General features: G+C 42.7%; 7 protein-coding genes across 7 annotated transcripts in view; 4 read left to right on the forward strand and 3 right to left on the reverse strand.

Moving 5' to 3' along the window:
* Positions 1–2062: 2062 nt before the first annotated feature.
* LOC108024484 (uncharacterized) lies at positions 2063–3299 on the forward strand. Its single transcript, XM_017094405.1, has 3 exons — positions 2063–2177; positions 2235–2624; positions 2692–3299. The coding sequence occupies exons 1-3, from the start codon at positions 2135–2137 to the stop codon at positions 3297–3299; spliced, it is 1041 nt and encodes a 346-aa protein (XP_016949894.1). The 5' UTR covers positions 2063–2134.
* A 5278-nt stretch (positions 3300–8577) lies between these two features.
* Positions 8578–10214, forward strand: LOC108024304 (uncharacterized). Its single transcript, XM_017094206.2, has 3 exons — positions 8578–8626; positions 9009–9401; positions 9468–10214. Exons 1-3 carry the CDS (start codon positions 8578–8580, stop codon positions 10076–10078), a joined length of 1053 nt encoding a protein of 350 aa, XP_016949695.1. The 3' UTR covers positions 10079–10214.
* Positions 10215–10851: 637 nt separating this feature from the next.
* On the reverse strand, positions 10852–13022 carry LOC108024305 (uncharacterized). Its single transcript, XM_017094207.3, has 3 exons — positions 12542–13022; positions 12187–12481; positions 10852–12131 (listed from the first exon to the last, which is right to left on the reverse strand). The coding sequence occupies exons 1-3, from the start codon at positions 12742–12744 to the stop codon at positions 10881–10883; spliced, it is 1749 nt and encodes a 582-aa protein (XP_016949696.2). The 5' UTR covers positions 12745–13022; the 3' UTR covers positions 10852–10880.
* Positions 13023–13305: 283 nt separating this feature from the next.
* Positions 13306–14971, forward strand: LOC108024445 (uncharacterized). The gene is made up of 2 exons (XM_044095544.2): positions 13306–13833; positions 13888–14971. Exon 2 carries the CDS (start codon positions 14172–14174, stop codon positions 14538–14540), a length of 369 nt encoding a protein of 122 aa, XP_043951479.1. The 5' UTR covers positions 13306–13833; positions 13888–14171; the 3' UTR covers positions 14541–14971.
* A 29-nt stretch (positions 14972–15000) lies between these two features.
* Positions 15001–17962, reverse strand: LOC108024367 (uncharacterized). The gene is made up of 3 exons (XM_017094271.3): positions 17024–17962; positions 16640–16934; positions 15001–16584 (listed from the first exon to the last, which is right to left on the reverse strand). The coding sequence occupies exons 1-3, from the start codon at positions 17542–17544 to the stop codon at positions 15334–15336; spliced, it is 2067 nt and encodes a 688-aa protein (XP_016949760.1). The 5' UTR covers positions 17545–17962; the 3' UTR covers positions 15001–15333.
* On the reverse strand, positions 17960–18606 carry LOC108024306 (uncharacterized). The gene is made up of 2 exons (XM_044090918.2): positions 18205–18606; positions 17960–18145 (listed from the first exon to the last, which is right to left on the reverse strand). The coding sequence occupies exons 1-2, from the start codon at positions 18580–18582 to the stop codon at positions 17984–17986; spliced, it is 540 nt and encodes a 179-aa protein (XP_043946853.1). The 5' UTR covers positions 18583–18606; the 3' UTR covers positions 17960–17983.
* A 640-nt stretch (positions 18607–19246) lies between these two features.
* LOC108024573 (ankyrin repeat domain-containing protein 50) overlaps positions 19247–23066 on the forward strand; it is a 28668-nt gene continuing 24848 nt past the window's right edge. Inside the window, exon 1 of the mRNA XM_017094570.3 lies at positions 19247–19989. The gene's annotated coding sequence lies outside the window, so the exon portion shown is untranslated. The remainder of the gene's footprint in view (positions 19990–23066) is intronic.

Raw genomic sequence — 23066 nt, forward strand, 5'->3', positions numbered from 1 at the left:
CGGTCGCGCACTACCATACTATTCTACAAATAGAAGATAACAGCGTGGCGGAATGCGACGACGAAGTCCTAGCAGTTTCCGACTGCGCCTCCACCAACTTGGCCACATTTTGTAAAAAGGCGCCGCACGACACCTGCGCCAGGCAATTACATGCAGGCGGGGCGGCTACATGCCGGACGCGGCCCAGTAATCTGGAACCACTTACAATCGTGGACGACGGAATAATGATCGTCAATGAAAAACTCACGAGGATCACCATCGATGACGGTCCCCCAACAACCATAATAGGGACCCACCTTATTACTTTCGAAAGGAAGGCGGTGGTTAATGACTCCGTGTTTTTGAACCTCGGCTTCTCTGTGAAAAAGAGCCCAGGGATCGCGGCCTCCCCATTAATCAACATAACGGGACATGATCACATATTGAGTTTGCCATTACTGCAACGGATGAACGAGCACAACCTGCGTCTGATGCAGGAACTCAGAGATGACGTGTCGGCGGGAGGTGCACCTAAGATGTGGTTCGCCGCGGGAGTTGCCGTCAGCTTTACATTATGCGGCCTGGTCCTGCTCCAACATCACTGCAGGCGCAAACGAGAGGCATCCCGATTACGAAAGTCCATCGACGAATTGGCTGTCACCGAGGACGGCGTCTAATTTAAAGGGGGGAGTAGTTAACAACCAACTCCCAACTTGGGCTGAGCAGGCCAATTCATATTCCCTTTATTAATATTAATCACTATTATTATATTATTATTACACTTCTTATACCACTCGTGTATGGTTCGCCTCAATTTGAGGTCCACCCTAATGAGCCCAAGTGCTGAGCCAACATATTGTGCCAACATATGGGCCGTGGCTTTGTCCCATTGGCTGACAGCGAACGTATGACTTCTGCAAAATGTGCATGGTCAGCGGTCTGCCACGGGCATCCGGTCATGCATGAGCCTTTGTTAATTCTTAAGTTCAGTTCATATAGGATATTCAATAAATAAAGAGCACCAGCTCCTATTAATGAAACTCCGGCACTTAGCCGTTAAATCTTTAATTAAAATATACTGACTGAGTCTCTAGGCCAGCAGGTAAAGAAGGGCAGTCACCCTTCCAACGTAAACTTCCTAATCTTCAGTGGATAGGAGTAGCCAGCCGGCTCCTCAAGAATCACCAACACCAAGTACGCGTGATCCCCCCTGGATCCAACACCCGTCCCATAAGAATTGGGACTGATATTAGTGACTGCTGCGTGGGACCTGCCCGCCAGCCGATCTGTATTATATAACAATTAGTGACTACTGCGTGGGACCTGCCCGCCAGCTAACCCCCATTAAATCTATAATTTGTATGCGCATGTATTAGTTTTTGGCCGCCATTTCTGCATGCCGTACAAACGGAAAAGCTTACAGTCGTTAAGGGATTTAGCAGGCAAATATAAATTTATGAAATATTCGCCAAGGCACATCCCTGCCAGTGTTGTCTGTTATTGGGGGGCTTGCCATTTGCACCTTTCCGCAAACAAACCAGAAAGTCAGACCGTTTTGGCCATGTTATAGCCCCGACTTTACTACAAATACAATCTGCAGCCACAGCAAATGGACACTGGCCACCGGCCACTGGGCACTAGGCACTGGCCACTGGCCACTGGACACATCGAACATGGACAAAATCAATGCTAAACCAAACCGAACTAATGTTATTTGTGGAACAAACAACGATAATGAAATCATGGGGCGCTGGGCAAATGGAAAGTGATTCGGTTGGCTCTGGTCAGGTTGTGGCATCGGGCCAATAACTAATTTCATTTACTCTGCCAGGCACATTTGCAATCGAACGGCAGCAGCGTATGCACACAAAATCTGACATTATCCACATAAGGCTCCCGTATGTGCCGCCCATTAGCTGAACCTCGATCTGCATGCAATTAAGGTTGTTAATCCAGAACTTAAAAATGGTAACCTTGTGTCATCAATTCTTATGCAATAATACATTTAATTTTGGGTCGCTCGTGCAGCTGGTAAACACAATTGATCAAAAAATCGGCAGGTGATTGCAATTATAATAAAACAGTTGTGCAAATGGTTCCTTAATCATATAAATAGAACTGATAGCCATCAGCTGTCAAGCGGAATTTTATCGAAATGTTGAGAGTTCTGCTGCCGCTGCTGGCATTCTGTGCCTTGGGTAAATATTTAAGTAATTTAAGTAATTTATATATACTTATAGATTATTCTTTTATAGCACATGCCCAGTGCCGATTTACCAGGGCTCAGGTGGAGGGTACCAATCGCATCTTCATGGTCCGGGCTCAGAACCGCCTCTCACTTAAGAGAACATCCAGCTCAGCGGTTGGCGAAGTCCTGCAGATGTGGTGCAGTCCCCAGGACATTGTGGCCACCACCTGCCAGGCGCTTCGACCTCCAGCCTTTCGGCCACCACTTCCCATGACCTGTCGAACTGCTCCGGTCGCCAGGACCACGCCCGTTCAGGATCGCAGCTGTCCTGCTACCATGTTCCGAGTGGGCTACAATGTGGGCAACAACCAATTCCTGGAGCTTTATCGCGCCTGCTTTGATACCAGAGCGGTAAGAGCCATTTTCGTGGACCACCAGGTGTACGCCAAGCCATTCTGTAAGTAATGTTAGTTATTTAAATGCATAATATTATTTAACATTTAATTTGTTTTTTATATTTTAAGTCATAACCCGCCCCTGTGTGCAGTTCACCTCCGATGGTGTGATCAGCGGAGCCGACGAAGCCAGTTATACAACCCGCAACATTCACGCCACCTTCCGAAGACTGTTTGGTAACAACCAGAACTATATACCCAACAACCGGGATGTGATCATCAATCGTGGACACTTGGCAGCATCGGCAGACTTTCTCTTCGGAGACCAGTTGTGTTCCACCTTCAAGTACGTGAATGCAGTGCCGCAATTTAGAACCATTAACGATGGCAACTGGGAGACCATTGAGCGGTGGGTCCGCGGCTCGGTGACGGGAAATCAGTTCGTGAATGTGCGCACAGGAGCCAGGGGCACCCTCTCCCTGCCCTCGAGCAGTGGGCCCAAGAACGTCTTCCTCAGCAACAACAGGAACCCAGTTCCCCTGTGGATGTACAAGATAGTTAGGAACTCCAATAACCAGGCCATCGTGGCCTTCCTGACCCTCAACAACATCTTCGCAGGACAACGGCGGCCAGCGGCTCCCAACTTTTGCCAACCTGTGAATTGCCCCGTTGGATTGGCTAACACAGCACAGGCTGGTTACACATTCTGCTGCAATCCCGCCACTTTCAGACCCTGAATTGCAAACATTAATAAAGTCTTTTGAGCATCACACAATTAAGTTATTTATTTCCAATGAATTTCAGAATTTGAGCCAAAGTTTGTAATTTGCGATTTATATTTGGGATATCTTAATAATTTATGGTTGAAATCTCGAAGAATCTACAAAAATATGCATTTTAAAAGATGGGCCAACTTTTAACTAATTTTCATGTTCGATTTTCCGTGTTTTCATGGTTTAATATGGGAACCCAATATGACACTTCCAGATTTAATAACTTAAGTAGTTTTATCCAGATTAAGACGTGGGATACCTTTATAAAATTGTGGATATATTCTCTAACAATCTGCATCAAAATATGTATTTTTAAGGATGGTCAAAATTTTACCCCATTTTCATGTTCGATTTTTCCGTGTTTCCAATGACTTTCAGTATGAGGACCCAAAGTGCCACTTCCAGATTCCATAACTTGGGTAATTTTATCCAGTTTTGGGCGTGGGATACCTTTATAAACTTCTGGTCGTATTCTCTAACAATCTGCATCAAAATATGTATTTTTCAAGATGGTCAAAATTTTAACCCATTTTCATGTTCGATTTTTCCGTGTTTCCAATGACTTTCAGTATGAGGACCCAAAGTGCCACATCCATATTCCATAACTTGGATAATTTTATCCCGTTTTGGACGTGGGATACCTTTATAAACTTCTGGACGTATTCTCTAACAATCTGCATCAAAATATGTATTTTTCAAGATGGTCAAAATTTTACCCGATTTTTATGTTCGATTTTTCCGTGTTTCCAATGACTTTCAGTATGAGGACCCAAAGTGCCACTTCCAGATTCCATAACTTGGGTAATTTTATTCCGATTTAGACGTGGGATACCTTTATGGACTTGTGGACGTATTCTCTAACAATCTGCATCAAAATATTTATTTTTTAGGATGGTCAAAATTTTAACCCATTTTCATGTTCGATTTTTCCGTGTTTCCAATGACTTTCAGTATGAGGACCCAAAGTGCCACTTCCAGATTCCATAACTTGGATAATTTTATCCCGTTTTGGACGTGGGATACCTTTATAAACTTCTGGACGTATTCTCTAACAATCTGCATCAAAATATGTATTTTTCAAGATGGTCAAAATTTTACCCGATTTTTATGTTCGATTTTTCCGTGTTTCCAATGACTTTCAGTATGAGGACCCAAAGTGCCACTTCCAGATTCCATAACTTGGGTAATTTTATCCAGTTTTGGGCGTGGGATACCCTTATAAACTTGTGGACGTATTCTCTAACAATCTGCATCAAAATATGTATTTTTCAAGATGGTCAAAATTTTAACCCATTTTCATGTTCGATTTTTCCGTGTTTCCAATGACTTTCAGTATGAGGACCCAAAGTGCCACTTCCAGATTCCATAACTTGGGTAATTTTATCCAGTTTTGGACGTGGGATACCTTTATAAACTTCTGGACGTATTCTCTAACAATCTGCATCAAAATATGTATTTTTCAAGATGGTCAAAATTTTACCCGATTTTCATGTTCGATTTCTTTGTGTTTCCAATGACTTTCAGTATGAGGACCCAAAGTGCCACTTCCAGATTCCATAACTTGGGTAATTTTATCCAGTTTTGGGCGTGGGATACCTTTATAAACTTCTGGTCGTATTCTCTAACAATCTGCATCAAAATATGTATTTTTCAAGATGGTCAAAATTTTAACCCATTTTCATGTTCGATTTTTCGGTGTTTCCAATGACTTTCAGTATGAGGACCCAAAGTGCCACTTCCAGATTCCATAACTTGGGTAATTTTATCCAGTTTTGGGCGTGGGATACCTTTATAAACTTCTGGTCGTATTCTCTAACAATCTGCATCAAAATATGTATTTTTCAAGATGGTCAAAATTTTAACCCATTTTCATGTTCGATTTTTCCGTGTTTCCAATGACTTTCAGTATGAGGACCCAAAGTGCCACTTCCAGATTCCATAACTTGGGTAATTTTATCCAGTTTTGGGCGTGGGATACCTTTATAAACTTCTGGTCGTATTCTCTAACAATCTGCATCAAAATATGTATTTTTCAGGATGGTCAAAATTTTAACCCATTTTCATGTTCGATTTTTCCGTGTTTCCAATGACTTTCAGTATGAGGACCCAAAGTGCCACTTGCAGTTTCCATAACTTGGGTAATTTTATCCCGTTTTGGACGTGGGATACCTTTATAAACTTCTGGACGTATTCTCTAACGATCTGCATCAAAATATGTATTTTTCAAGATGGTCAAAATTTTACCCGATTTTTATGTTCGATTTTTCCGTGTTTCCAATGACTTTCAGTATGAGGACCCAAAGTGCCACTTCCAGATTCCATAACTTGGGTAATTTTATCCAGTTTTGGGCGTGGGATACCTTTATAAACTTCTGGTCGTATTCTCTAACAATCTGCATCAAAATATGTATTTTTCAAGATGGTCAAAATTTTAACCCATTTTCATGTTCGATTTTTCCGTGTTTCCAATGACTTTCAGTATGAGGACCCAAAGTGCCACATCCATATTCCATATCTTGGATAATTTTATCCCGTTTTGGACGTGGGATACCTTTATAAACTTCTGGTCGTATTCTCTAACAATCTGCATCAAAATATGTATTTTTCAGGATGGTCAAAATTTTAACCCATTTTCATGTTCGATTTTTCCGTGTTTCCAATGACTTTCAGTATGAGGACCCAAAGTGCCACTTGCAGATTCCATAACTTGGGTAATTTTATCCCGTTTTGGACGTGGGATACCTTTATAAACTTCTGGACGTATTCTCTAACGATCTGCATCAAAATATGTATTTTTCAAGATGGTCAAAATTTTACCCGATTTTTATGTTCGATTTTTCCGTGTTTCCAATGACTTTCAGTATGAGGACCCAAAGTGCCACTTCCAGATTCCATAACTTGGGTAATTTTATCCAGTTTTGGGCGTGGGATACCTTTATAAACTTCTGGTCGTATTCTCTAACAATCTGCATCAAAATATGTATTTTTCAAGATGGTCAAAATTTTAACCCATTTTCATGTTCGATTTTTCCGTGTTTCCAATGACTTTCAGTATGAGGACCCAAAGTGCCACTTCCAGATTCCATAACTTGGGTAATTTTATTCCGACTTAGACGTGGGATACCTTTATAAACTTGTGGACGTATTCTCTAACAATCTGCATCAAAATATGTATTTTTCAAGATGGTGAAAATTTTATCCCATTTTCATGTTCGATTTTTCCGTGTTTCCAATGACTTTCAGTATGAGGACCCAAAGTGCCGCTTCCAGATTCTATAACTTGGGTAATTTTATTCCGATTTGGACGAGGGATACCTCTATGAGTTCGTGGTAGAATTCTCTAAGAATCTATATTCAAATATGTATTTCGATTTTTGAGTTTTCTGTGTGACAAGCAAAGTAAGGGATTGAAAAGCTTGTTAATAAACGTATATATATGTATAACTTCTGCAATAAGTTCAAAAATGAAACATTAACATTTAAACTAAAGCATTAAATAGTGTATAAACACGTGAGTGCCAAGGACTGTCCCACACTCCCACATTTAATACTCCACTAAGACCACAATAATTTTCCTGCAAAACCGCATGACATCCACCACTTAAGACAAATTAAAGTCAAATTAAATATATTTTTACGTCTTCGTGGTGCGAATCAATTTTCATAAATCGTAAAAGTTTGCGTGGCAGTTTAAAACGCATCCAAACTCTTCGAATTCATGGCTCATTCGGAATGGACTCCAGCCGTCAGTTTTAATGGTCATTCAGCGGCTTCTCATAAATTCAGCCCACCCAACTCTCAGACCCCCTCAGCTTGTGGCCCATTTAAATTCAAGCTGCGATTGTGGAGGAGCGAAGGCAAAATGCTTTTCAATGCGTGCGAGTGCAATAAAGGCCATGGCAATTGCTTGTGCTGCTGCCAGGGGTTGCGCCTAAAAGTAGACATTAAATAAATTATTCAGCAGGGCATGGCTGTGTAGCTTTTAAATACGCACGCCTGCGAAATTGTTTTGTGCGTGCGATGGAGCTGATGGATATCAACGGAACCCAGGGGGACGGACGCTGGGAGCTCATAAAAGTGCAGAATAAATTTAGCAACCCGGACATGCGTTGAGCTGGGCTCTCATAAAACCTAACAGTTGTAATTGTGCTGTAAACACGCAACTCAATGGCATTGTGAATGGGCTGAGCACTTGCACCACCCCCATCCAATCGGCCAACTAAATAGTCACCCAGTCACCCAACCACCTACATCCTGACCATTTCTATGCATCCATCCCATGCGTCCTGCAGTGCGGCACAATTTAATTTATGCCCCGTTTTTGTGGCCGGCTTGTTGATTTTGCTGCTTTGCCCCTTTTATTTTTATTGACCATTACAGTTCAACACAAGCAGCCAGACTCACACCAACCACACGATTTGAGTCACAAATTTTATATGGCATAATTTGGTTTCGCCCCTGTGAGTATGCATTAAAAGTGCCCAAATAGCGCCAAATTGCTCGTAAGCTGCGGAAATTGCGTTACGCCCAATCCAGCCAAACGGAATCCAGACAAAAGCTTAGCATACTTTGCCGAACATTAACCGGTTGGCAACATGCACATTAAAATACACAGCCACTTAGAGGACTCCCAAAAACCATTTGAACATGAACCATTTCAATGGCCAGACAACGACTGCCAGACGGATAAAACAAGGCCATTATTTAGCCTTTGTCTGGCTACGATTTCGGAAAAGTTGCACCTTGATTTTTGGCCACAGAAATCTATGGCCCAACCACAACACCTTCCATGGCAGTCGAATATAGCTGCCATCTAGATACCACAATCCATATGCAACACTAATGGCCAGCTATGCTCATCCATGCATGAACTCTATATATTTCCTTTTAAGCCAGTTACTGGAAAATCAACTGAATGGTTTTGGAAAATAAATTTCATCAGCAGGCTAGAAATGTGAACAAATTACTACGCATATTTTCGAGAGGAAAATATTCCTAGCTGCATAGCCGCCCATCAAGTGCAAGGCACAATGAAAAACAATAAAAACGCTTTTCAAGCATTTAAGCCAAAAAATAAAATGAAGGAAATATGTTTACGGCCAAAAATAGTCTGTTGTCTTGAGCCGAGAATTGCTGAATGTACACACGTGTCCACAAACTTGGCCGGAACAAAGGAGGCTGGCCAAGTGAGCGGGCCTAAATGCTATATAAACACAGCACAGCCCATCGATCAACAGACGCTATGGAAGCTCAACAACTGCTGCTGATCGTTGCCATTGGACTGGGACTGGGTAAGAGAAACTAGGAGATACTAAAAACACATGGTGATATATTTAATGTAGCTTTCGTCTTAATTCATGTCCTGCTACACGTAAATGACTTGTTTAGCAATGAGAAATCCTTGTATAATGCAGCAAATAAAAGGTGTGAAAGTAACTTCATTCTTGGGAAATATTTGGATATTAACTTAGTCTGTAAAAAAATGTATTTAAATTATTTTACAGAACCACAGATTACTACATCTTAAATACCAAGTATGCTATTAAGACTTTCCTTTAATAAGACATTAATGTGAGACATTATTTAAAACGTTTTTTGGATATGATTGAAAACAAGGATCCATTTTTCGAAATCCTATAAACATTGCTAAGCTTATTACCTCTGCCCCTTTAGTGCTCCTATCCCAGGCGGACTGCCCGCTCTCCAGGGCCATGATCGAGGGCACCAATAGGATATTCACCAATCGCAATGCCGCCAACCAGTACGAACTGAAGCGCCTCCAGAGGGTCCGCACCAACGAGGTGCTTCACATGTACTGTCAGCCAAACGATATTGTCCAGACGACCTGCCAGCGGAACAACAACTTCAGTAGGCCGCTCCCTCTCCGGTGCCAAAGACCCATTGCTCCCACGGCAACGGTGGTCACCGATGCCTCCTGCCCAGCCACCATGTACTCCGTGGGCTATAACATCAACAATCGCCACCTGGAGCTCTACCGCGCCTGCTACGATCGCAATGGTGTTCGGGCGAGGTTCACCACGCACTCGGTGTACCATAAGACCTTCTGTGAGTCATAGATAATATTACCTTTTATTTTCTAAAATCTAAGGAGTGACTTCATATTCCTCACAGTCCCCCAGCGTCCTTGTTCCGACTTTACCCGGGATGGTGTCCTCAGCGAGGCGGATACCCAAAGTTTCCTGCCCCGCAGCATTTTCCGCGCCTTCCGCACCATTTTCGGCAATAACCAGCGGTACATTCCCAACGAACGCGATGTGATCATCAATCGCGGACATCTGACCCCGTCGGGCGACTATCTCTATGGTGACCAGATGTGTGCCACCTTCAAGTACATCAATGTGGCGCCCATGTTTAAGAGTATCAACGACAGGAACTGGGAGACGGTGGAGAGATGGGTGCGAACTCGCATAAGTGCTGGGGGATTGCTAAGGATCAAGACCGGCACTAATGGTGAGCTAACGCTGCCGGACAACCGGAGTCGCCAGCGACGCATCATTCTGGGTGCCGGCACCAAGAACATAATGCCCTTGTGGCTGTACAAGGTGGTACGCACATCCGCCAATGGACCACACAGCGTTTTCCTCACCCTGAACAACATCTTCGCCCGCGCCCGACCCGCTGCCCCCACCTTCTGCACCAGCATTCCCTGCCCCATGACCCTGGAGAATGTGGCAGCCGCCGGCTACACCTACTGCTGCAATGCCACCACTTTCAGACTTTAGAGCAAGAATCAGGTCGGCATAATACAAGTATCCCAAAACGGCAATTCAAAACTATTGGGTTGTTGTGAAAGAATAACATAATATTATATATAAAATATACAATAAACTATATAAGCAGCTGGCTCTTATTCCGAAATACTACAACTGGAAAACCAAACCTTTTCTGAACACCATCCTCCCCTCGACTGAGTCACGTAAACTCAAAGCATCTCATGATGAAATCCGAGAAGCTCCTACTTAATGATGGCCCACAACGAACGGTTTCAAGTGCGGAATCTTATTTTATTTCCCTCTGCTGCACCTTAGATTCAATTTTAGATAGGTTTTTATGAGTGCTGCTGACAAAATGCAAGCCACATAAAGTTCATTGGATGCAGCTTGAAAGGAACGGAAGGGCAACCCCTTTGTTATTAAACGTGCGCTGGCAGGGTAAACAAACCACCCGATGATATGCGCCGATAAGGCCGACTGAAAGGCACACCCCACCACCCATCGGACCACCCCAGAAGAGACCTGAGTGAGGGAACCTGCTGCTTATCACTGATGACCCGTGTAGCGCCTTGACGAATGTACAGATTTTTTTTTACAAAAAAGATAGGAAATACTCTCTGGAAATTGCACCATTGATTAGTCAGCTTGTTAGGAGAATATTAATGAAAGATATACTTAATACAAGGAAATATACTAATTGTCAGTGCAGTGATACAACTCAGGTTCCTCCACGAAATTATGTTTAATAATTCATAGAATATCAACAAACTACTGTGTAAAACTTACATTGTAAATAGATACTTTGTATATTCTATTCTTTGATATCACTTTTGCAAATACAGTACATCTTATCGGTTTTGTCGTTTACACAGGTTGAAACCTTTTCATAGCTGTCGAGTCGACTGATCGTCGGCACCTCAACGTCCACAGTTCCGGTGACATTGTTGAAAAGAACTGTGGCTCGGAAGTCGGCGGAGTTCTGCTTCACCTTGAACATGGTGCGATAGGTAGCCACCTCTATGAACGGCATATCGTCGTGGAAGTTCTGATCCAGATCGATTTTCATCTCTGTCTCGTGTATGTAACTCAAAGATAGCTCCGAGCAAATGTCACTGAGATTCCTGCCGGCCAAATACTCGTTGATTCGACCGATTACCAGGGGGGCAATACGCTTCGCCCAGTCTACCTTTAGTCTTTTGTAAGGCACGCAGGTGCAGTAGTGCTCCGGTATACCAGCATCCTCACAAGTCCTCGACTCATCGACGGGAAGGAAAACGGACTGGCACTTGGGGCAGTCGGCAGCTTTGGGAAGTTTGGGACCATCTGGAGTTCCCCCCAGCTCGATGATGTGCTTCAGGGTGTTGTGCAGATCGTAGTTGGAGGTCAGGCGGTTTTTGTTCAACTGCAGGGCCTTAACATAGTCCGGATATTGAGCCCGAAACCAGGGCGGCAAGTAAATAAACATCGCGGGGAGACGTTCCTCCAAGAACCCACTGGGCAAGGACATTATCCTGCCATATCGCGATCCATGATCCGAAAGGAAGATCACAATACTGTGATCAAACACACCATCTTCCTTGAAGTCCAGTAAATACTGCAAAACGTAGTCCTCCATTTTTGAGGGCATCTGAAAGCTGTCGTGACTGAAGCTGTTCGACCAGAAGAGTCCCCAAATGGGACGCTCGTCCACGTAACGCCTCGCAAACTCCCTAGCCATATCGTAGGCGTAGCTGCTAGCAATCCGTCGACCGATGCAGTACCTCATCGAGCAGTCATTGCACTTCCAGACATTCATACCAGACTCGAAGGCCTTTTGAGAGGGCCTAAGGTAATAGTCGGTGGGTTGTTCCAAAAAACCGGGCTTGCAGTAGTTGAATGTTTCTATGCCACTTTCATCCTCACCATAGGCGGTGAGATAGCTGGCATTCTGGAGGTACTTCCAAATAAAGGGGGTCCGGTCAAAACACCCCTTCTCGTGCCAGTCGCAGACCTTTTTCAAGGCCGAGTCTTTATCGTAACCCGTCAAAATGGCCAGCAGGTTGGGAAAGGTATTGTCTCCTATCTAGGTAGCTAAAAGTGTTAAAGGAGTGTATTAACAGGGTCACTGTTTTACCCACCTTATTGTATCCCTGCAGCTCAAACCAACCTTCGTTCGTTAGGAACTTGTATACCTTGGGCATGGTTCGACGTAAATTAATTCGCGACAAGGAGTCTATTCCGAACATTAGGACACTCGGCTTTCGCTTAGACGGTTCCATCGAGAGTCCTGGGGGAAGTGGCTTGTTTTGAATCAGGGTATAGGCATCGCTCTGCAGAATATCCGACTCGTTGCCAAGCCGATGACAGGCCAAGATCAGGCCCTGAACATGCAAGGGCACCTCGTAGTTCTGGGAAAAGTATTTGCGCTCCAGCCTGCAATGCCAATAAAATGTGAGCTCGCGTTCAACTAGAATATTATCAAAGGGCATTTACTTGTCATAGCTGTCATGGGATCTTTCGCGTATTACCTCCTGATAATAGCAGTTGTACTCCACCTCGTTGGAGTTCAAAAGTATAGAGGCTAGAGTCTCATTGATGAACAACATATATCTCTGCCGACTGACGTCATAGATCGGGGTCACCAGGGCGGTTTCGTTGGAGCAGGTCTCGAAATGCTCTCTACGGAATATTGCCATAGCATCCGAATCAAAGGGGTTCACATACGGAATCTTGCACTGGGCGGTATTCACGAAGAAAAGCGGCTGGACTTCCTCCTTCTCTTCAGGACTTACTTCCTCCGGAAGGACATCAGTCTCAGAGCTGCCTGATTCTTCCACTTCAAGTTCAACAGCTCTGGACTCCTCGCTAATTTTTGCAATCTTAATACTTGCATTTTGGTGTGAAAGACTGAAAAATACAGTAATAGCCACTAAGCTGAGAACTAGCCATTTAAGGAACGGACGGAATGGGGTTATCTTCATTTGGAGACCGCTGACAGAGTGAGCAGACGGCGTACAATACCTTAACTATTTTTAACTGACTCAGTTCTTTTGGCGGCATCCACTAATTACGGGAACTCTTGTCGAAGGCACGCGTAGTACCAACCGGAAGCCACTTTTTAATTTACTAAAAGAATTGTTTCCAATTACATGTCGTGAACAACCCAACTGATAATGAAGGAAACAGTTTTTAATGCTTCACTTAGTTAACAGACATACGTTAAGCAACTTGGGCGAACTACAACCAGTCACAGAGCATTTAAAGACCTTCTTATCAAATCGAAGCAAAAAATGTTAATGTAAAAGTTGTAAAATTCATATGTTGTCTAACAAAATCTTGCTGTTGAGTTACGCACCTAAGAGATACGCATCTGCCGAACAAGCGCTTCTCATGACCTTATGGCGCTACATGTATTATTCCTAAAGATCTTTTGGAAAACCAAAATATATACCTGAGCAACAGTAATTGGGTCTACGATCTTCATCGCAGTGATATTGTGGCAGAGGGCCAAATGATTTTTCTCCTGTGTTTTGAGGGAAGGCACTCCCTGGGGTTTCTGTGCAAAGACAATGTTTTCAATCCACCGCTCGAGTCGGTTTCATGTTCGCGGGTGCTCAAAGCTTCTGTGGTAAATGTGCCTGACACTTCGTGTCTCAGGGGTTCCCTTACCTTCGCAGTGGGTTACTCCTTCGAAGGACGGTTTTTGGAGCTATATCGAAACTGTTACGATCTTGGGAGATTATCACTAAACTATTTCATCTACAAGACCTACCGCTTTACAAAAAGTAAGTTTGATTTGTGTTTTACCAACCATTATATCTTAAAATCTACGTTCTCAGCTGCTCCCCGTCAAACAAATGCGTAATGGAATAGGGACTCTATGATGACAGCACACGAAGTTGCGGCTTACAAGAGACAAGTTTCGCAAGCCTGTGTCTCCACTGCCCTGGGTGTAAGCCAAGAGAACTGTGTAGTGGATCGCGGTCACATATCGCCCAGTTCTGCTTTTGTATTCACAGAGTTTAAGAAGGCTACCTTCAGGTATCTAAATGTAGTCCCCCAATATCACCTAGTCAATATTGGCAACTGAAAGAACATAGAGGCCTGGATAAACAGGCTGGTTATGGGATACTATGATCAGCCAGGTCAAACTCACGACGTTCTCAAGGTTTGCACAGGGGTTCTGGGAGTGCAGCAGTTGCAACACTCAAGTAATCAGAGAGCCGGACTAGTGTCCATTTACCTGTATAATAACAACCAAATCCCCGTTCCCAAGTGGATGTACAAAATCGTAAGCCACCTCTCCGGAGATAAGTGGGTGATGTTAACCTACAACGACGTCAATCTGCCCAATTTGTTCGACTTGAATCAGATCTGCGACCAGATCGCTTGCCCGCATGGTCTTAGTCGCAATGGAGTGGGATACACTGTGTGCTGCAGGCCCATTCAGTTCATAAGGAAGAACATCGCCTATTTGACGGGTGTTTGCTGATGCTGTAAGTGTATCAAAAAGTGTATCAGGAAGTGAGAAAGGCAGTCCAGTTCCTTATGCACTTAAAATTTAATTTTATTGAAATACACAACCACTGACAAATAAAGAGTTGGTGTTTTACACACCACAACAATTTTCTCTAAGTAAAGTAAATGGTAAAATATAAAAGGCAGTTTTATGTATACAAGAAATTTAAACGGCAACCTTTGCGGTAAAAATAATTAATCCCAGCTTCTTATCAGTAAAGTCGGTAGCGGCTTCATAAGTGTTTGAAGTTCTCGACACTGTAGAGATAAGACTATAGAAATAGAAAACCTTCGTAGTCCAATTTGAAATACTCTGCTCAGAATGATATAAAATAATCTAATTAATATAACTTAAAAGTAAAGAAATTATATTCAAAACTTGAAATGAAATTATGGTAACCTAGAGCTAACGATGATCAACAATATTGACTGATTTTCGCATTGCGAAGTTTGCCAAGAATTTATTTCACCTTCTTTAAGGTAATAAAACACAAATGCTTTTGAATTAATTGATAAGGGAGCTAATGAAATCCTCAGTTTTTGAAAAAAGATTATTATGTGAAAATGCACCAGCCAAAATGTTTAATCAGAATAAGGGGCAGGTTTTTCGTAACCGATGATGGCCACCTCTATCTTCACTAGAAGCAATATTTCGAATAATTCGGAAGTTTTCTAAGGCCTTCGAGGTAATTTACTTAAAATCTATATAAACTCTTGTGGAATCTACATTGTAGATAGTAACTGCATAATGTGAACCTGAACCTATTCTAACTCTTGATATCACTTTTGCAAATACAGTACATCTTATCGGTTTTGTCGTTTACACAGGTTGAAACCTTTTCATAACTGTCGAGTCGACTTATAGTGGGCACCTCAACGTCCACAGTTCCGGTGACATTGTTAAAAAGAACTGTGGCTCGGAAGTCGGCGGAGTTCTGCTTCACCTTGAACATGGTGCGATAGGTAGCCACCTCTATGAACGGCATATCGTCGTGGAAGTTCTGATCCAGATCGATTTTCATCTCTGTCTCGTGTATGTAGTTCAAAGTTAGCTCCGAGCAAATGTCACTGAGATTCCTGCCGGCCAAATACTCGTTGATTCGACCGATTACCAGGGGGGCTATGCGCTTTGCCCAATTCACCTTCAGTCGTTTATAAGGCGTGCAGGTGCAGTAGTGCTCCGGTATTCCGGCATCCTCACAAGTCCTCGACTCATCGACGGGAAGGAAAACGGACTGGCACTTGGGGCAGTCGGCAGCCTTGGGAAGTTTGGGACCATCTGGAGTTCCCCCCAGCTCGATGATGTGCTTCAGGGTGTTGTGCAGATCGTAGTTGGAGGTCAGGCGGTTTCTGTTCAACTGCAGGGCCTTTACATAGTCCGGATATTGGGCCCGAAACCAGGGCGGCAAGTAAATAAACATCGTCGGCAGTCGCTCCTCCAAGAAACCACTGGGCAAAGACATGAGTTTTCCATAACGAGATCCATGATCCGAGAGGAAGATCATAATACTCTGATCGAACACTCCATCTTCCTCGAAGTCCAGTAAATACTGCAGCACATAGTCATCCATTTTTGAGGGCATCTGAAAGCTGTCGTGACTGAAGCTGTTCGACCAGAAGAGACCCCAGATGGGACGCTCGTCCACGTAACGTCTCGCCAGATCTCTAGCCATGTCGTAGGCGTAGCTGCTGGTAATCCGTCGACCGATGCAGTACCTCATCGAGCAGTCTTTACATTTCCACGTGTTCATGTCCTTCTCAAAGGCCTTTTGAAAGGGCCTAAGGTAATAGTCGGTGGGTTGTTCCAAAAAGCCGGGCTTAAAGTAGTTGAACGTGTGAATGTTACTTTCATCCTCAGCGTAGGCGGTCAGATAGCTGGCATTGTGAAGGTACTTCCAAATAAAGGGGATCTTGTCAAAACACCCCTTCTCATGCCAGTTGCAGACCTTTTCCAAGGCCGAGTCTTTGTCGTAACCCGTCAAAATGGCCAGCAGGTTGGGAAATGTGTTGTCACCTATCTGGGTAGATAATAGTTTGGATGAAGACTATCACCAGGATGATTGTTTTTCTCACCTTATTGTATCCTTGCAGCTCAAACCAACCTTCGTTCGTAAGGAACTTGTATACCTTGGGCATGGTTCGACGTAAATTAATGCGCGACAGACAGTCTATCCCGAACATTAGGACACTCGGCTTTCGCTTAGACGGTTCCATCGAGAGTCCTGGGGGAAGTGGCTTGTTTTGAATCAGGGTATAGGCATCGCTCTGCAGAATATCCGACTCGTTGCCAAGCCGATGACAGGCCAAGATCAGGCCCTGAACATGCAAGGGCACCTCGTAGTTCTGGGAAAAGTATTTGCGCTCCAGCCTGCAATGCCAATAAAAAGTGAATAAGCTGATTCTGCGAATCGTATCTTATTTAACTAGAACGATATCGAAATGGCACAAGGCACTTACCTGTCAAAGCTGTCGTGCTCCCTGTCGCGTGTTATCTCCCGATAATAGCAGTTGTACTCCACCTCAGTAGAGTTCGCAATGATAGAAGCTAACGTCTTATTAATGAACAACACATATCGCTGTCGACTGATGTCATAGATCGGTACCACAAGGGCGGTTTCATTGGAGCAGGTCTCGAAGTGCTCTGGATGGAATATAGCCATGGCATCCGACTCAAAGGGGTCCACATAGGGAATCTTGCACTTGGCGGTCTCCACAAAGAAAAGTGGCTTCACTGCCTCCTCCACCACGGGAGTAACATCACTTATGGGGCTTTCTGATCCTTCTGCTGGTGAATTCGAAGCTCTGGACTCCTCGGTAAGTGTTCGATACTGAGTACTTGCATTTTGGTTTGCAAAACTGATAACCACAATTACTGCTATTGAGCAGAAGACTAACCACTTAAGGAGCGGGTGCAATAAGGTATTCATCATTTGGAGTTCGCTTACAGACTGAACACCATTTAGGCATTTCAGTCCCATTTAGTGATACGGACCTCCAGCCCTGTGTACTGGAGTTATCAGTTCTTTTGGTTGAAACCATTAAACCATTAGGTGGTTGTTATCATAGGCACGCGTATTACCAACCGGAAACTGAATTCAATTTGTTAAAAGATTTTTGTTTCAATAAAATAAAGCCAACGACTTCATATTCTTTATATAGTCATTTTGTTTTTCCTTGTCCTTGGGAGTCGCCTTAATTAATTATTATTAATTATTATTTTTGGTGTTTCTGTTTCAGAACTTTCTAACTCAACAGTCCTCCCCTTTCAATAATGCGTCTTCACTAAGCTTATATTTATGATGTGTAACATGCATGTAAAATCGAATTTGGATCCAAACCTTGCTAAAGTTCTACTAAAGCTTCACCTACACTTAAAAAAAACCTCTAAATACAAAGAAAAATTAATATATTTTTTTATTACAAGGTTTTGTCGACTTTAATGTCCAAATAAGAAAATATAGTGGCCCTCCAGGCTCCATTAGCCCAAAGCTTAATATCAAACATGTAGTTCCCCTTTGGCACGGGAACGAGAGAGAACATCATGTCATCTAAAACAAAGTCCTTCAGTATAAGATCGTGCTAATTCAAAATAAACCATTAGAATAACGATTGATTAGGTCATTTCAGAACATACTCACATTGATCGGACAAGAGTGATTGACATTTAGGAATGGCTTTAGAGCGCCATAGAAGTAGTAGAATACATTCGAGGGGTTCGGGTGCTTAATGTTGTGGCAAAGATCCACCGTGGTATTAAATAGAAATGGATGATATCCGGATAGCTTTTTCCAAACGCTGAAATTCACCTTCACTGTTTTAACCGGCAACTTCTTAATTTTTAAGTGTACATTAGCTCCGATAATGCCACGACCCAGGATCTTTAATCGACACACGTTTACTTCCGCAAAGGACTCATCTTGAATTTCACACTTGATGTTCGTGTGACGAGTTCCGGAATCCGCAGATACTGGAGGACTAAGAACACACATCAGAGCCACGATCACCGCGAACTTCATGTCGTCGGAGTCTATAATGTACTAATGGCAAAATCCCAATGAAGTAAAGCACTGATAGCTTGATGAGCATGGTTGTTAAATATTAGTATTTTCGGTTCACTTTTTTCCAGTCCAATGAGCTTAAGTGTTTAGACCGAATGCACGGTCCTCCCTTTCTCAAGCCGATCGATGGGAATGTAAAAACTTAAAAAAAATCAACATTATATTTTTTAATGTTCTATAATTTTGCCTTGTATCTCAGATGAAATTGACATATAATTAAGTAAGAGCACTATAAATTTATTGAAATGTTTACAAAAAATCAAGGGGATGTTGGTTTTTATTCTGCTTTGGCTAGTCATTTATTATTGTTATTACTTTATGCCAAATATTCCTCTTCCTTGAAAATGAAAAGTATTTTAAATTTAACCGCTTCCATCGCGTTGCCAACAGTGCTCACCCCTCGCGTTGCCACATTAACAGATATCGATGCATCCTAACAGCGTTGTTAGCATTCTGTTAAAAGAGCGGGAACTTCAAATTCAGCAGTGTGACCGTCACGCCAAGCGCTGCGAAATGCTGAAAATAAAAATACCACAGTCCTTCAAGAAATAAAAATATTTATTTTTATTCCGAAAATATGGTAGTTGGTATATTTTCCAGCCACTGCAAACTGGCAAAAACACTGCGCGTTTCGATTCGATTGGTCGTCAAAATGGTAGAGTGCGGCTGGGCCGTTGGAAAAATTGAGAAAAATACATCGCGGCTGGGGTCGGACGCGGAGAAAAACGTGAAAGTGCCGAGTTGAGCGTGCGAGTTCGAATCCAGACCCTACAAGGATTTAAGAGCAGAGCCAGCGCGGAGAAGGCCAGATATCCTGGCCCACGCAGGATAGCTGTGTGAAGCGGAGGCGAGAAGGACACGGAGGAGGGGGCCGCAGGGCCAGAAGCAGGATAACAAGGCGCAGGAGAAGAAGCTGAAGGCGGAGCCGCATCTGCCGCAGTCAAAACACAAAACACAGAGGAAGTGCAACAAAGGCGAGATAAAAGTGCATTCAGCTGGGGCAAATGGAAATGTGAACGATGTTGCAACGTCGCGCCGCCTGCACAGCCAAGTAAAAGCAGAAGCAGAAGCAAAAGCAAAGCATAAGCAAAGCAAAAGCAAAGTCAGAACAAACAAAATACACAAAGTGGAAGAGCGAGTGAGAGGGAGAGAGAGAGGGAGTGTTTGGCTGGTGTATCTGTGTGTAGTGCGTTCGCGTGTGTGTGTGTGTGTGCTGGTGCGGTTCTGTGCTCACAAGAAATTATCGTTTAATTTTCTTCGATTTTGCACAAACAACAAGCTCTGCGCGCAGGGGATGTCCTTTTCACCACCCCCGGCATCCGCCAGCTAAGGTCAGAGGTCAGCAGCAGCAGCCGCAGCCAGGAGGTGAGCACTTCGAAATATATCTGTATCTTTATCATAAAACCCTGTAAACACCTAACAAGCGATGAGTTGACCTCGCTGCAAGTCGCGTAGGAACCGAATTCCAAATTTAACCAAAATAAAAAACACGTTTGCCAACGCCAGCAGCAGCAGCAACAACAACAACCCATGTCCAATTAAAGTTGCAGTAGGGAGAAAAAAAGAAATGAAAAAAACCGGCATGCCGGCTGCTGCAATTCAGAGCTGCTCAAAGTTAAACGAGCCAAGTAACAGCAGAAACAACAAAAGCCAGCTCAAAACTACAGTGGAACCTTCCAAACTGCCAACTAGGCAGACATTTTTGGAACCAGTGATCCCACTTTTCTTGTCCACATCAAATTAAACCAAATTTTTACGTCTTATAAAGACTTATAGTTCTTAAAACATTAATAGTTAAACATTACTTATCTTATTTCAATTTAGTAACCCTATTAATAATGTTTTTCTAGGGGTAGGTCTCATAAAAGACTGATCGTTCCTAAAACATTGTTAGTTAAACTTTGTTTTTTAATTATTAATATTAATATTGAAATAGATGAACGTTAGTTTTTAGTTTAAATTTCATTTTATTTTCAGTTTTAATGATTAAAACAAAAATTTATATTTCAAACCAGTAAAAAAATTATTATACTATATAGAACTACAATATATTTTGAATATCTTAATACTAAAAAAAAACTATAAAAAGTAGGAAGACTGAGTAACAATATAAATTTGTTGTTAATATTTTAGAAGTAAATATAATTAAATAAGAAGTTTGTTATTCCTTAAATTTCTAGGTAATAATCCTAACTATAATGTTAGTTGAAGCGCTTTTTATGATCATTCAATCTGTTAACTTGTTTTACAGAGGTCCCACTGTACAAAGGCTTTTCAATCGCGTGAGTGTAGGTGCACCCCCGTGGGTGTGTGCGTGTGTGTTTTGGTTAGCAATACTACACCAACTCGGGGCGCACTTTAAATATTTCACCTAACTACACAGAGAGTTCTGCTCGGGTTGCGGTTTTTCTGCGCCGCCAACTTTTGAAATGAAAATAATCATAATCAAGGGTTTGGGAGCAGCTGGGGAGGCCCTCAACAATGCCACACCCACTCGAATCCCCCAGCGCTTTCCCCCACCACTAGCTTTGATTTCCACTCTTTTTTTCTCTGGAAAAGCCAGAATGTATGAATGAGTTAATCAGAGAGCGGAGGCAAAGCGCCAAAAGGCAACAGTTAGCAGACGCATAGTCTGCACAGCTCTCTGGTTGCCATCGCCATCATCAACAAACAACAAACAAAACGGCAGAAACAATTGCACTAAAGTTTCACTAGAATCTGCAATGAATCAGAAGGAAAAACCAGAAAAAGGGGCAAAACAAAAGGTTCAGCTGGTGACTTGATACCCTTTTCAGCGCGGATAGTAATTCAAGATCCTAAAAATGTATCTCAAAGTAACAAAAGTTGTATAATAAGTGGCTTACAAAAATAATAATAGCCATTAATCGATCCGATGAGGATTTAAACAAAAAAATACACTTTACTTAAAAAGATACATTTCATTAGTTATAGGTATCTTTAAATGGAACTTTTAAGAGAAGTTGCTTAAAAAGAAAGCACCAAAGGTGAAACGTTAGAAACAGGTATACTATCCAATTTAGGTTGTACCCCAAAGAAGATTACAACATTATATCAAGCCAGAACCATGTTCTTGCCACATTACCCATCCGCCTCGGAGTGTATCAAATGCCATGACAAAGATCCCGACGATGAGTCTGCTATAAATTGCGATGGCATTCCGCGCTTAACGGGTTTTTTGTTTGTTACATTTTTCGACATTTACGCCATTGACGTAATTGTCAGACCCGGCCCAGACACACTACTCAGCTGAACCATCAGCAGTCCGTCTGACACCGCCACTCCAGAACTGCAGAACTCCAGGGTTCCCGACTATACATATATATATATATAGATATATATATACGCTTGTGCAGCTCCATTGCCATCTCCATACCCATACCCATGGCCATTTCCATTTGCAACTCGCTCCCGTCTGCCTTTTTCAAGCTCAAGAGCAAAGTCGGCTTTGCCTTGGTCTTTTCATGAATTTGCATTTGCGGTCGCCGGGAAAATACTCGTATTTTCAGCGGGTATTTTTCATAATTTTCTGCTCGCGCTCTCCCCGATTTTTCCAGCACATTTTTTCCTTTCGGCTCGCCTGGCCCACGGTTCGTTGCACTTTTGTCAAGCTTTTGCCAAAGTTTTTCGGCTGAATTTTCGTGTTATTGCCGGAATCGCACAAAAGTAATGAATGGTCTGATAAATTCTGGATGCCTAGTAAACCCAGCGGACCAAGGAGCAGCAGCAGCAGCAGCGCCGCCGACTGCCAATTTGGGCGGACCACAAGCAATTAAAATTTAATTTTACCCCAAAACCTCGAGATATAGCTGGCACATAAACCGCAGTATTAAATTTTAACAACTCAGCAGGTCCTGCGGCCAAATTGCCTACTGGCTGAGGCCACTTTAGAGCCCAACACTTTAGAACCCATTGCCCAGCCCACAGCACCCACTCCATCGCCCCGGGCGCAAATTAATTGAATTGAGACACATTTGCGAGTGGCCGCCAAAAGGAGAAATTATTTTGGGACCGATTCCTGTGGGCGGCTGGCACATCAAATAATTTTATTAGCAGAGTTCTTTTTCATTCGCCGAAATGACAGGCAAATGAAGGGTCCTTGGCAGTTAATGCTTGGTATTCACGCACTCCATGGCAGACGGAAAGGGCAGACTAAAGAAATATATCATTCAATATTTAAAAAAAAATTCTGAACTACAAATTATAAAAACCAGTAGAGAGGGCTTATGGTTCAAGATTTAACCAATTCCTTTACCTAACCGATTTATTAACATTATTATTTTAATATTTTCTAAAACGTTTCTAATATTTTTATAGAAAATTTCGAAGACTATGAGTTGACCTCGAACTCTGCACCATCCTCTAAAAAATTTTAAAAACCTTTCAAGTAAAATTAGTGTGGTATTTAAGTTAGTATTTGGTTT

Source organism: Drosophila biarmipes, chromosome 3R (assembly GCF_025231255.1).
Source record: "Drosophila biarmipes strain raj3 chromosome 3R, RU_DBia_V1.1, whole genome shotgun sequence".
In the NCBI taxonomy this organism is placed as follows: Eukaryota; Metazoa; Arthropoda; class Insecta; order Diptera; family Drosophilidae; genus Drosophila; species Drosophila biarmipes.

What these genes read in the sequence shown, in the direction of transcription:
- LOC108024484 (XM_017094405.1), top strand. Translation starts at nt 2,135, where the DNA reads ATGTTGAGAGTTCTGCTGCCGCTGCTGGCATTCTGTGCCTTGG. An exon ending in GCTGGCATTCTGTGCCTTGG is followed by an intron (nt 2,178 to 2,234) that starts GTAAATATTTAA and finishes ATTCTTTTATAG; the next exon opens with CACATGCCCAGTGCCGATTT. An exon ending in GGTGTACGCCAAGCCATTCT is followed by an intron (nt 2,625 to 2,691) that starts GTAAGTAATGTT and finishes TTATATTTTAAG; the next exon opens with TCATAACCCGCCCCTGTGTG.
- LOC108024304 (XM_017094206.2), top strand. Translation starts at nt 8,578, where the DNA reads ATGGAAGCTCAACAACTGCTGCTGATCGTTGCCATTGGACTGGGACTG. An exon ending in TGCCATTGGACTGGGACTGG is followed by an intron (nt 8,627 to 9,008) that starts GTAAGAGAAACT and finishes CTGCCCCTTTAG; the next exon opens with TGCTCCTATCCCAGGCGGAC. An exon ending in GGTGTACCATAAGACCTTCT is followed by an intron (nt 9,402 to 9,467) that starts GTGAGTCATAGA and finishes TATTCCTCACAG; the next exon opens with TCCCCCAGCGTCCTTGTTCC.
- LOC108024305 (XM_017094207.3), bottom strand. Translation starts at nt 12,744, where the DNA reads ATGGCAATATTCCGTAGAGAGCATTTCGAGACCTGCTCCAACGAAACC. An exon ending in TCCCATGACAGCTATGACAA is followed by an intron (nt 12,482 to 12,541) that starts GTAAATGCCCTT and finishes TTGGCATTGCAG; the next exon opens with GCTGGAGCGCAAATACTTTT. An exon ending in AGCTGCAGGGATACAATAAG is followed by an intron (nt 12,132 to 12,186) that starts GTGGGTAAAACA and finishes TTAGCTACCTAG; the next exon opens with ATAGGAGACAATACCTTTCC.
- LOC108024445 (XM_044095544.2), top strand. Translation starts at nt 14,172, where the DNA reads ATGGGATACTATGATCAGCCAGGTCAAACTCACGACGTTCTCAAGGTT.
- LOC108024367 (XM_017094271.3), bottom strand. Translation starts at nt 17,544, where the DNA reads ATGGGACTGAAATGCCTAAATGGTGTTCAGTCTGTAAGCGAACTCCAA. An exon ending in GAGCACGACAGCTTTGACAG is followed by an intron (nt 16,935 to 17,023) that starts GTAAGTGCCTTG and finishes TTGGCATTGCAG; the next exon opens with GCTGGAGCGCAAATACTTTT. An exon ending in AGCTGCAAGGATACAATAAG is followed by an intron (nt 16,585 to 16,639) that starts GTGAGAAAAACA and finishes TTATCTACCCAG; the next exon opens with ATAGGTGACAACACATTTCC.
- LOC108024306 (XM_044090918.2), bottom strand. Translation starts at nt 18,582, where the DNA reads ATGAAGTTCGCGGTGATCGTGGCTCTGATGTGTGTTCTTAGTCCTCCA. An exon ending in ATCACTCTTGTCCGATCAAT is followed by an intron (nt 18,146 to 18,204) that starts GTGAGTATGTTC and finishes ATTTTGAATTAG; the next exon opens with CACGATCTTATACTGAAGGA.